At 47.4% G+C, this 12,648-nt stretch overlaps 1 protein-coding gene across 1 annotated transcript; it reads left to right on the top strand.

The window, feature by feature from the left end:
* The first annotated feature begins 4,433 nt into the window (after positions 1-4,433).
* EDB91DRAFT_1182192 (uncharacterized protein) lies at positions 4,434-5,407 on the top strand. The gene is made up of 6 exons (XM_041320460.1): positions 4,434-4,566; positions 4,660-4,726; positions 4,795-4,868; positions 4,970-5,015; positions 5,118-5,229; positions 5,298-5,407. The coding sequence occupies exons 1-4, from the start codon at positions 4,473-4,475 to the stop codon at positions 4,987-4,989; spliced, it is 255 nt and encodes an 84-aa protein (XP_041168593.1). The 5' UTR covers positions 4,434-4,472; the 3' UTR covers positions 4,990-5,015; positions 5,118-5,229; positions 5,298-5,407.
* Positions 5,408-12,648: the final 7,241 nt, after the last annotated feature.

Here is a 12,648-nt window from a genome sequence, read left to right as displayed (position 1 = left end):
AAGGTTAGTATTCAGGTACCTGTCGCTAAACCGAGTACAACGCTCATTGTATCAATTTGTTAGTACGGTCCCAGAGCTTCTTGTCTAGTTGCCGCGCGTGACAGCATCGCGCATTCACACCTTAAGCAAGACAATATTATGATTAGTGAGTAATTTCTCGTGTCACCCGCATCGCTTACTCATTTCATATAGGTCACCTTGAATAAGTCTACAATGAGATCCTCGTCGACCGAGCAGCCCTCGTCGACGGCTGGGCTGCTGCCATGGCAGAGCTGGGTCTCACATCAATGCTGTCACCACCATCGCTTTCGCTTCCGAACACGACCATTTGAGGACTCTCGGCTACATAGCACTCTTCTTCAAGACTGACCATCACGCCACTCAATAACGACCAGCACATTTCTACGCGCCTAGCCTGTCTCTGCGGTCAGAGGTCCCCCCCTATGACCTGGATTTCCACTTTCCAAGAAGTTGCAGGCCACCGCCCGCGGTCCCGCACACATCTACCCAAAGCCCCTTCTATCTCTTGCATGTAAAGGCCTTGATTTGTTTGTTTCTCCTTTTATCGCCGGTACTGCCCGTTTCTCTTTTTACTTATGGACTCATCTCTGCTACCCACGACTTTTGATTTGTTTCTTTTCCTTTTATTGCCGGTACTGCCCTTTTTTTGCTTTTATCGGTGGACTGGTGGCGACTGGCAATGAGCCTGCCTCTGGCAGACTGAGCTGGTGTGGCTCGAGCTAATGATGGTGCTACCTACGACAATGCCCGAAGGTTCTATAAGCTACACAAACGCTGGCAAATCCCTGCCTACACCACCCCCCGCCAGGGGGTATCCCACTCCATCGGTACTTGACAGACAATATTGGACTGTCCGTTCGTTTCTTTTATCACTTATGGGCTCATCTTTTACACATTTCTTGACAGTGTTCCTATATTTTTGTTCACGTACGATGACAAGTATTACATAAATAAGACTACCTGTAGTTTTTAAATCCAATTTTCTTGTTTACACTCTGAGGACACGCTCGAAGTGGATCGTGCGCACAAGGCATTCTTCCTCTCAGGTTGTTAAATACAATCATATTGATCAGACGAGCCTCGCAGCGGCAATCACTTGTACTACATCAATCAAAATATGTTAGTATGCATTGGTACACGGGAGACGGAGAACCAGCTTTCAGGCATCAACACAACTAGATCCTTCAATGTCCCCCTCGGATGACCTGAACATCTCGAGGTATTCATTCACCTTGCCCCACTTAGGCTCGTCAGACGAAATACGCCACCACGAATGGGGCATTACTACCTCCTTCACCTTCGGAAAAGCTAGAGAGACGATGAGAGCAAAAGCTCTAGGATTTTCGACGGTTGTTTCCACAAGCACGAGATCCTGAAGGTCATTGGCGCCAACCATCGATACAGGAGGCTCCTCTATCCCCTCCAACACACATGCGTTGATAGCTAGGTGAGCGCTCCTCAAACGAGGGCACTTATCCACCAGTAAGAGGAGGCCGCGCAAAGTGATGGGGGATGGCCTTACTCGCCAGGGCCCATCACCGTCATTCAGGGTGATGACCTCAAGGCAAGGCCAAGAAGAACCCATAAGAGCGAGCTCCTCGTCTGAGAATTGAAAGGACCCGAGTGTCGAGAGAAGGAGCTCTCGCAGCTTCGAGAAGCGAAGCAAAGGTTTGATGGTATCCATATCGATGGATGCAGCTGGGAAACGTTTATTGGGCTGGAATCGAAGACTCTGCATAGAATCACATCTCCGTTGATTTGACAAGGTGCTGAAAAATTCCTGTAAACCTTGAGATGACGGCCCTTGGACCGCCTTAATATGCAAATGAGAAGGCGAGGGTTGGACTGCCTGAATAAATGCAGTGATGTCAGTCAGATGACTGGAATTCATCCCAAAGCTTTTGATCCGGGAAAAAGGTGGAATCCGAGGGAGAGTGGAATGCGGAAACTGTGAAAAATCGTATTGATGGTCACTCGGGATACTGATATCCAGTTCGGTCAACGATGGGTGCCATGCAACGAAAGTGATCGCTGCTTGGCTGAGTTCATCGCATTGAAGCATCTTCAGATGAGGGAGGCCCATGATTACATCTGACACAGCGGCCTTGATGGGCTCGTGCGAGCCATAACCGAAAAGGTGGAGAGATGTTAAACGAGGGCACAAAGTGGCAAGAGGTGAGATGAACAGTGGAATATTGGGAAAACTGACAGGAAGAATCTCGAGAGTAAGATCTGTCATAGATGGTACAAATAAAATATCGAGGAGGGGATAGTCTTCAGGGATGAGGTAGCGGCAATCAAGACGCTGCAAATTTGGGAGGGGAGGCTGAGCAACGGGCTGCTGTCGAAGAGCAGTCAAGACGTTGTGATAAAAGGGTGCCTCTGAATAGCACTGGTATATTGTCAAAGACAGGACTCGCGGGACATATTTCTGTAGAACTTCCCAATCGCTAGTGGTCAGGATATTCGTATGATCCTAGTATTATTCAGTTGTTAGTACTCAGTAAAGAGCTCTGTTGCACTAAACGTACATCCAAGGACCACTGATCGCGTGAGTTCGGTAAGCATTCTACCAAGGGGTGCGGAAAGTACAGATTTCCCCACAACACGTCCAAGGCGGGTTCGTGGAATGTTCGGCACGTCCTTGCAAGAGTCGCAAGAGTCTTCCGCCCAACATCCCCTAGTACTGAATATTTCGTAGATGGTTTGAGTTCATTAACATGGCGGAAGAGTATGTAAATGATGTCGTCCAACTGCAGAGCGCGGTGCATTATAGACCTAACTGACGAGTTTAAAAATCAACAGAAAAGATGCGATGGGAGCCGACTGTACTTGCACTGTTTGGTGCTAGGATTCGCAGAGACTGTGATCCTCGAGACAATGATACAGTAGCACCTCTTTATAAAGTACTACTTATCGGAGTCGAGAAGACTAGGGAAAAATCAACGAGAGATGATAGTCTAAGGAACATGTTGGAGTACTTGACGCCGAGCGTAGACATCAATCAACTTAGTGTCGGGCGCCACGCGGGTACCACCTGGGTTTCCCAATAAGTAAGCCTTATAAGGCTGGACGATCACGTGTCTCGCCCAGCCTTATTTGGCTCAACAGTGTATTTTCCCCAACACCAGCATTAAATAATGCCCCAAATAATGTCCGGAATTGTTCTCTAAGGCTTGTGGCTGCGCGAGCCAAAACGGGTAAGCGATGCTTTGTTCCCACACTGCGGACAACATTCCGCACGTTGCCGGAACCTTCGTGCTCGCTGTTGCCCACAGCGAGCTCAACTACCACAGTATTTTACCACATTTCTTTGTATTTTTTTACTGTACTATGCAATGATACATTTAATAACATTAGTGTCGCATTTTTAAGCCCTAATGACTACAAACTAAGGGTATATACATGTATGAGGGCTGCAGAGGTATAATGGCTCCTCCACCTCACCTATTGGCCCTAGAGCGTTTCCCCCTGGTCGAAAATAATCCATTTTATGATTAGAACATGTCTATATAGTAAAAAATGCGAAATATAATTACCTGGAGGCTGGGGAGGGCGTTCTGAGGGGGTAAATGGGGGTAGGGGAGGGGAGGAGGGGGATTACATTGCCCTAGGCATCACAGAACCATCTATGGAGGTCCTATGAACATTCTGAATAGAGAGGGGAGTCAGTAGGAGGTCCTGGGGTTGCAAAAATGCGACCAAAGCAGGAGGTTGACTGCAGGTCATAGAAAAACCAAGGTAACTGCTCACCAATCAAGAGGACACATGAGCGGTGTTCAGAGAACATATTTAGACTCTATTTGAGTCATATGAGCCAGTACAAAGGGTGATAAAATAAGTATCAGAGACACAGTGTAAAAATGAACCAAAAACATGAAAAATTAAGAAGAGACTTACCAAGGGGTGCAGAGCGCAATGCTAGTGCATTGAATGGTGCATATAGCACCCCTAGTCCACTGAGACAAGTAGTACTTGTAAGGATGGGGAGGAGAACAGGTCAGAGACAGAATTGGTCCAAAAAGCGAACCATTGAGCTCACCAAGGCAAAGGAGATTCCCTGCATGTGTACCAGGGGGAAATAATGTCAGAAAGCGATGGGATACACCCTGTAGTGTTATTATATCAAGGGGGAGGAGCCATTAACAAGTGTAGGGCGAGTTAGACAGAAAAAAGTTCAACAGGGGGTGAAATCCACTCACCTTGCCAATACAGAGGCCCTGGGGGTATATAGTGACCCAGAGAGACCATAGAATGGTAAAATATACCTAGATGTGTTAGCCTAGTAAGTTTCATGACATAACAGAGAGATGTGGTTGAGTTATGGTCAAAATGAGTGGTTTATGTGTATGGCTGCACTTCGGTACACATAAGGCAACTGTAGTGACTGAGTAGTTTACTTCCTCAACATCCATTTTGACCATAACTCAACCACATCTATTTGGTATGTCATGAAACTTACTACACTAATACATCTAGGTGTCTTTTATCATTCTGTGACCTCTCTGGGTCACTATATACCCCCAGGGCCTCTGTATTGGCAAGGTGAGTGGATTTCACCCCCTGTTGAACTTTTTTCTGTCTAACTCGCCCTACACTTGTTAATGGCTCCTCCCCCTTGATATAATAACACTACAGGGTGTATCCCATCGCTTTCTGACATTATTTCCCCCTGGTACACATGCAGGGAATCTCCTTTGCCTTGGTGAGCTCAATGGTTCGCTTTTTGGACCAATTCTGTCTCTGACCTGTTCTCCTCCCCATCCTTACAAGTACTACTTGTCTCAGTGGACTAGGGGTGCTATATGCACCATTCAATGCACTAGCATTGCGCTCTGCACCCCTTGGTAAGTCTCTTCTTAATTTTTCATGTTTTTGGTTCATTTTTACACTGTGTCTCTGATACTTATTTTATCACCCTTTGTACTGGCTCATATGACTCAAATAGAGTCTAAATATGTTCTCTGAACACCGCTCATGTGTCCTCTTGATTGGTGAGCAGTTACCTTGGTTTTTCTATGACCTGCAGTCAACCTCCTGCTTTGGTCGCATTTTTGCAACCCCAGGACCTCCTACTGACTCCCCTCTCTATTCAGAATGTTCATAGGACCTCCATAGATGGTTCTGTGATGCCTAGGGCAATGTAATCCCCCTCCTCCCCTCCCCTACCCCCATTTACCCCCTCAGAACGCCCTCCCCAGCCTCCAGGTAATTATATTTCGCATTTTTTACTATATAGACATGTTCTAATCATAAAATGGATTATTTTCGACCAGGGGGAAACGCTCTAGGGCCAATAGGTGAGGTGGAGGAGCCATTATACCTCTGCAGCCCTCATACATGTATATACCCTTAGTTTGTAGTCATTAGGGCTTAAAAATGCGACACTAATGTTATTAAATGTATCATTGCATAGTACAGTAAAAAAATACAAAGAAATGTGGTAAAATACTGTGGTAGTTGAGCTCGCTGTGGGCAACAGCGAGCACGAAGGTTCCGGCAACGTGCGGAATGTTGTCCGCAGTGTGGGAACAAAGCATCGCTTACCCGTTTTGGCTCGCGCAGCCACAAGCCTTAGAGAACAATTCCGGACATTATTTGGGGCATTATTTAATGCTGGTGTTGGGGAAAATACACTGTTGAGCCAAATAAGGCTGGGCGAGACACGTGATCGTCCAGCCTTATAAGGCTTACTTATTGGGAAACCCAGGTGGCGGGTACGTATCACTTGTTTGTCACACTCAGTGACACAAGACAGGACCACTCTCAATGTCTTCGCACTTAGCCCTTTCAAAAGGCAATAAAAAGTGCACTACTGCATATTGCTCCTCGTCTTTCGATCAGCTTCAGCGTTGTGTTATATGTTCATCAAGTCGCTATCACCGACATCATAACAGGGCGGTTCTTCTCGCGGTATCTGCGACGTTTCCTCTGCATAGGTAAAACTTTCGGTGATCTTATATCTACGGAGTTCGTGCCTCATTTTTCACGTATCGGTGACTCAGTGAACTTCAGGTCCAATACTGCGACGGTCTACGAGTTCCACAGATCATCTAGACCCATGCCATTTTTCCTACGATGTTGATGATGGTCAGTGAGCCTGACGAATAGGGCTGTTCACCGTAGGCCGTACGATGGGTCCATACGGCTCCATAATACGGTATCCGTAACCGTACCGTTGGGCGTTCAGGCTTGAGGTTGACGGATACGGTGTACGGGTATTTAGGACCCGTACATCACCGTACTTGTACGGCCGTAATATGGAGGTACGGAGTCAACTCCGTTGACGACGAGAAAATGATGCGGGCGACGGCTTCAGCATCCACTACGTCAGAGCTCAAGCTCAACTTTTGCACTAGTAGGGAGGTATGTTGCAATGACTCAGCTGTAGGTTGGACGACACCATCAGCAGCCTCGACGATATCGACCACAGCGTCGGTATGGGCGCATCGTTAATCCACCTATAGGAAACAGACTGCATCGAGTGAGTCGTCGTCAACATGGATCTTGAGCTTACCTTGACTGATATTGGGCTAACAATACGTTACGCCGCTCGCAATCAGATATACGCTGCACAGAGGTACTCTGTCATTCTCGAAGCAAATCACCCTATTGGGTGCATGTGGACCCTAACTCGTGTACTTACTACCAACTCCACGACCATCTTTCGAAATCTAGACTCTCGTTATGTAGGCTATTAAAGAAGATGGTGGCGATCAAGGATGGGTACCTGTGCGTTTTACGTTTTTCTTCTTTACGAAGCCCCGCTAACCATCCTTGCTACTTGCTAGTTATGGCTCATTGGTAAGGTGCCTACTCCTGGCGCGGTGACGCTGACACCGAGCACGAGCACAAGCTCTGCTCGCATTCAGCAGTGGGACCCCTCCGTCTCCTTCGACACTGAGAGTGCAGACCGAAATCAGGTTTTACCAATGTCCTCCGCCTTCCCCGTGCAGAATAGAAATATAATATCCATACCACACCGTACTAACAGTGATACGACGACCCCTCGTGAACATATTCCATCCTTCACTGCTGATATTTCCGCATGCTTGGTTCCTTATTGGGGTGTTGTGGTTGATCTGATGTTGTGTGTATCATTTCACTGATTCCAGTTGCGGGGCTAGCCGTGTAGATGCGCCAGATACGTCTCATTGCCGCACCCCAGGCAGTCCATTGCCACATCGATCATCATATTTTGCCTGTGATCCGAATGATCGTATGCATGTACAGTCGTTCAATTGGTTGGTGTCTTGCAATAGGCCGCAATAGCAACCAGTATGGCCAATGCAACTCTGCGCCTTCGGCAGAAGAGATTTTGCAAGCTAAAGAGATGCGGATACCATATTTCAACTTTTGATTGCAATATCGCTGCCAAGCTCTTTCCCCATCAACTTGAAAGTGCAGCATGGTTCACACGTGGAGCTCAGTTTTCCTGCGGCGCTGGTATACTAACTTTAGCGTCGAAGAGCGAAGGGCGGCTCTCTGAGTCTGGGCAGATAACAGCCTCACATCACCACAATCAATGGACCTGGCTCGCTGGCGCATCAGACAAAGAGGTCTCTTCAAGTTGTCATGTCATTGCTATATATTATGAACACCCTCTTACGCCCCAGCCATCATTTTCGCTATGGCTTCAACAGGCATTTCTCTGGATGCTGCTGTTGTGGCTTCCACAGTACTGGAAGGCATTTTATATGGTGAGTATCGCATTCGGTTCTTCCGTCCCATGCCTACCAAGCTAGGGGTCAGGTTTTTCGGTCCTCATGTTTATGGGTACCATCTGGGCATCGATCCACAAACATGGCATACGGGCTGTCAATCGCCCGATCACTGTGGTGGCAATCCTGCTGTTGATACTGAGTACCGCGGTGAGCTTCCTGCCTTCTGCACCCGATGTCAGTTGCTAAATTCTCTCAAAGCACATGGTCGTGGACATCATTCGTCTCGAAGATGGACTGGTGAAGTATTGTGACACGTTCCCTGGCGGATCGGTGGCGTTCTTCGAAGACATTAATCAAAAAACATATGTGATTAAGTATATGATATACGCCTTGCAAACTTTGCTTGGCGATGGGGTGGTGGTGTGTCCACTTTTTTATTCGTCAACTTTAAAACCTTCTAAGCTCGAAGAATGCCGCCTTGTTTTGTATGTAAAAGATTTATCGCTGTTATGTCGTTTGGCGATCAGTCTGGGTCAATCATCCTACCGAGCATGCTGTGGTGCGGGCGTCGCAGGTCAGGTCGCAATGTTATCGTGCTCAGGGAGCCTGTGTTCTTATTTTTCGTCGAAGTGACTGGTTTAACTGCGGTCTCCCTCTCTTTGCGGGCGACTGGCGACGGGAACATCTACACCAATCAGGCCGGACAATGGATCACGCCGTTCTTTTCCTTGACAATTTCAACTAATTTGATAGGTTCAGGTAAGCATGCCTCTCCGTGGACACGACGTCAAGGCCTCACAGCAACCTAAATTTATCCAGGATTACTGGCATATCGTATCTGGACGATCGAACGCAACGTCTCTGCAATTCGCACTACGAAAGGCACTATGATGCCTATAGTCCGCGTACTTGTGGATGCCGCTCTAATTTACTCTGCGACGCTCATTTCCACCCTAATCTGTTTCATCAGCTCAAGCAATGGACAGTATATTTGCTAGACATGGTGATTATCACCGTTAACACCTGCTATAAGATATTGCTAACCCTCAACCAACTAGATCATGCCCATCATCTCGATTGCCTTCTACATGGTACTTATTCGCCTCGCCATCAGGAGCAACCCACAATCGCACTCTGATTGCCAGCGGTGTCACAGTCAGTGAACCCAAAAGAGGAACCCAATAATTCTATGAAGCCTTTGCAAATCCATATATCCCAATTCACGCACAGTGATTGACGGTACTTCGGAATCGTATGGAGTAGCGAATCGGGACAGAAACATTGACACGCAAGGCAGAGACTGTGGAAGAAGCATCTTGTAACGTATAGTCAGCCTAAGAAGGGTAAAATGTAGCAGCTCTAGTCAAGCTAGCTCGATTCTAATTTAACTTCGTCAGTGTATTTTTTCAATATACAAGCTGCCATCAAGCTCCCAAATTTACTGCTGCAATGGAGGAATTAACTACTACAAGAAACAAATGGGTAGCAAAGACAAAGCTGAAACCCTGGATACGATGAGCCTGGTCTCCCTACGTTCAACATATATATAAACGCGTACTAGGTGCGGACTGTAAATGGAATGAATAGAATCCTGTTGACAAGACGAGTCACGAAGCGGCAATCACTACTACTTACCATGGCATGTATCAATACATTGGTACAGCGGGACGCTTTCACGAGGTATCACAAAATTAGGTCCTCCAACGTCCCCCTTGAAACAATCTGAACGCTTCGAGATACTCATTCACCTTGTCCCAGCTAGGCTCGTGAGATATACCCCCGCCTCAATCCACCCACCCCTATCTTCTTCACCTTCGGAAAGGCTAGAGAGACGATGAGAGCAACAGCTCTAGGATTTTTGACAACTGTCCCCGGAAGCAGGAGTTTGCTGGAGATCGTTTGCCGCCGACCATCGATGCAGGACACTCCTCTATTCCCTCCAATATATTTGCGTTGATTGGTAGGCGAGCGGTCCTCAAATGAGCGCACTTATTCACTAGTAAGATAAGGCTGCGCAGCGTGATGGTTGCCCGCGCATCACCGTTATTGAGGTCGATGACTTCAAGGCAAGGCCAAGAAGCACCCATTGCAGTAAGGTCCTCGTCTGAGAAATCATAGGAGTTGACTATCAAGAGATGGAGCTCTCGCAGCTTCGAGAAGCTAAGGAGAGGCTTGATGGTATCCATATCAATGGATGCAACTGAGGGGTATTCGTGGGGGCGGATAGGACTGCACTCCAATAATTTGCACAGATTCATGTCTCCGTTTATTTGACAAGGTACTGAAAAGCTCCTGAAAATCTTGAGGGGACGAACATTGGCTGGTCGCAATACGTAAATGAGAGGGCGAGGGTTGGACCGCCTGAATAAATGCAGTGATAGAGCTTAGATGAACGGAATGCATCCCAAAGGTTTTAATCCGGGAAAAAGGTGGTATCCGAGGGAGAGTAGGAGGCGGACACTGTGAAAAATCGTACTGATGACCACTTGGGACAAAGATGTCCAGTTCAGTCAACGATGGGTGCCATGCAACGAAAGTGATCGCCGCTGAGCTGAGTTCGTCGCAATGAAGCGTCTGAAGATGAGGGAGGCCCATGATTTACATCTGAAACAGTGGCCTTGATGAGTTCGTGCGATCCATAACCGAAAAGACGGAAAGATGTTAAACGGGGGCATGAAGTGGCAAGAGGTGAGATGAATGAGATATCGGGAAAGCTGGCACGATGAACTTGGATAGCAAGATCTGTCAAAGATGGTACAAAGAAGATGTCGAGGAGACGGTAGTCTTCGGGGATGAGGTGGCGGTAATCAAGACGCTGTAAGTTTGGGAGGGGAGGCTGAGCAACGGGCGACTGTCGAAGAGCCTTCAACACGTTGCGATAAAAGGGTGTCTCCGAATGAAATGTCAAGGACAGGACTCGTGGGACATATTTCTGCAAAACTTCCCAATCCCTAGCGGTCAGGGGTTTCGTATGATCCTAGTAGTATTCATGTGTTAATAGTCAGTAAAGAACTCGGTCGTACAACCTACCTTTAGATGCCACTGATCGCCCGAGTCCGGCAAGCATCGTATCAGAGGCTGCGGAAAGTATAAATCTCCCCACAATACATCCAAGGCGGGTTCATGGAATATCCGACACGTCCTCGCAAGAACTGCAAGAGTTTTCTGCCCGACATTCCCTCCTGGTTCATGATTCACAGAGGGTTCATTGACATGGCGGAAGAGCATGTAAATGATGTCGTTCAGCTGTAGTGCACGATGCATCGTGGTCATGGTGACGACTTGGAAACTCGATAGAAAGGATGCGATAGAAATTGACTGCACTAGTACTGTTGGGCGCTAGAATTGGCCACGTTCGTCAAGATATTTCGAATTCGACGGTGGATCGGGTAGCTAGTGGGCCGTCGTTCCTTCTTTTTCAAGTCGAATGGCTTTCAAGAGGACTTCAGAGCAACACCTTGGTCTCTGAACCGATCACAACGTGAACATGAACCAAGCACATGATCATGATGAGCCAGTGACTGTTACATACCTAATTGAATGCTATCATCATAGTGGCCACTTGACTGCGTGTCACTCTACAACCTATGTGTGATCCAGTCCTTTTCACTGATGCACGGTGGTGTGGGACTCCAGGGAAACTCTATGAGCTACCATCTTGGCGTGTATTCGAAAGCAATGATACATTCGATACATTCTATAACCCAAGACATATTAATCAAGTCAAGTTATTGAGTCCACTTACAAGTTTCAAAGACGCTCGAAAACCTCCTTTAACCGCGAGGTTCTTTGCAGTTGAACTGGCTCGGGAGCGAGGTAGGACGATCTTTTCGCATTTGTAATTTGCCTCTCCAAGCCTCTTGCTTTGCAGCTTGGTTAGGTACCTCCCGTCGCTTCACAACGCAGCGAGTCTGGATGCCCTCACAAGTTCAACTGCGAACGAAAATATTAGATACGTCTATGGTGTTCGGTTGTTCGATATGCCAAAACGGACGAGCGAAGTGGTTGCTCTTGTCAAGGCACCATGACATCTCCGCCTGTGGTGACGAGTCCAACACCGTGGCAGCTCAGAGGCTTTATTAGATGGAACGATTTCATATCTTCCTTCGTCTATATAGGTTTGCCTAGGGGAGACTAGCTCAGAATGATAAATATTTTCTCACTCATGCAGTGTTCAGAAGGCCTTCCCCTAGAACGCTTCAAGCGCCGGCGCTACTATTACATACTAGTAGTGTCGAAGTGTACATTTTTGGAGATAGTCAATGCAACCCCGCCGCCCTGTCTCGTATCTGCTTCGAAGTCATCCCTCTTCCCGCTGCATGCCAGTAGGAAGATCGTTTGCACCAACTATCGATGCAGGACACTCATCTATCCCCTCCAACACATTCGCGTCGATTGGTAGGTAAGCGCTGTTCAAACGAGGGCACTTGTTCACTAGTGACATGAGGCCGCGTAGAGTGGAGGCGGATGGCCTCGCCCGCGCATCATCGTTATCGAGATTAATGATTTCAAGACAAAGCCAAGAAGCACCCATGACAGTGAGGTCCTCGTCTGAGATAAGATAGGAGTTGATCATCATGAGATGGAGCCCGCGCAGCTTCGAGAAGCGAAGCAGAGGCTTGATGATATCCGTATCAATGGATGCATCTGGGTGATGTTGGTGGAACGGGTAGCACTGCGCTCGAAGACTTTGCATAGATTCGTGGCTCCGTGGATTCAACAAGGTACTGAAAAACTCCTGCAAATCTTGAGGTGACGGCCCTTGGCTCGTCTCAATCTGCAAATAGGAAGGCGAGGGCTGGACTGCCTGAATAATGCAGTGATAGCAGTCAGATGAAGAGAAGTCATTTTAAAGATTTTGATCCCGGAAAACGGTGGTATCCGAGGGAGAGTAGGATGTGGAAACTGTGAAAAATCGTACTGATGGTCACTTGGAATAATGATGTGCAGTTCATCCAATGGT

The sequence above is a fragment of the Suillus paluster genome (genome assembly GCF_016628075.1).
Source record: "Suillus paluster strain FC165 chromosome Unknown EDB91scaffold_364, whole genome shotgun sequence".
NCBI lineage: Eukaryota > Fungi > Basidiomycota > Agaricomycetes > Boletales > Suillaceae > Suillus > Suillus paluster.
This window is presented reverse-complemented; position numbering and strand designations above follow the sequence as displayed.

Coding starts and splice junctions, on each gene's coding strand:
- EDB91DRAFT_1182192 (XM_041320460.1), top strand. CDS start 4,473: ATGAAACTTACTACACTAATACATCTAGGTGTCTTTTATCATTCTGTG. Junction 4,567..4,659: donor AGGGCCTCTGTATTGGCAAG/GTGAGTGGATTT, acceptor ATAACACTACAG/GGTGTATCCCATCGCTTTCT. Junction 4,727..4,794: donor AGGGAATCTCCTTTGCCTTG/GTGAGCTCAATG, acceptor CATCCTTACAAG/TACTACTTGTCTCAGTGGAC.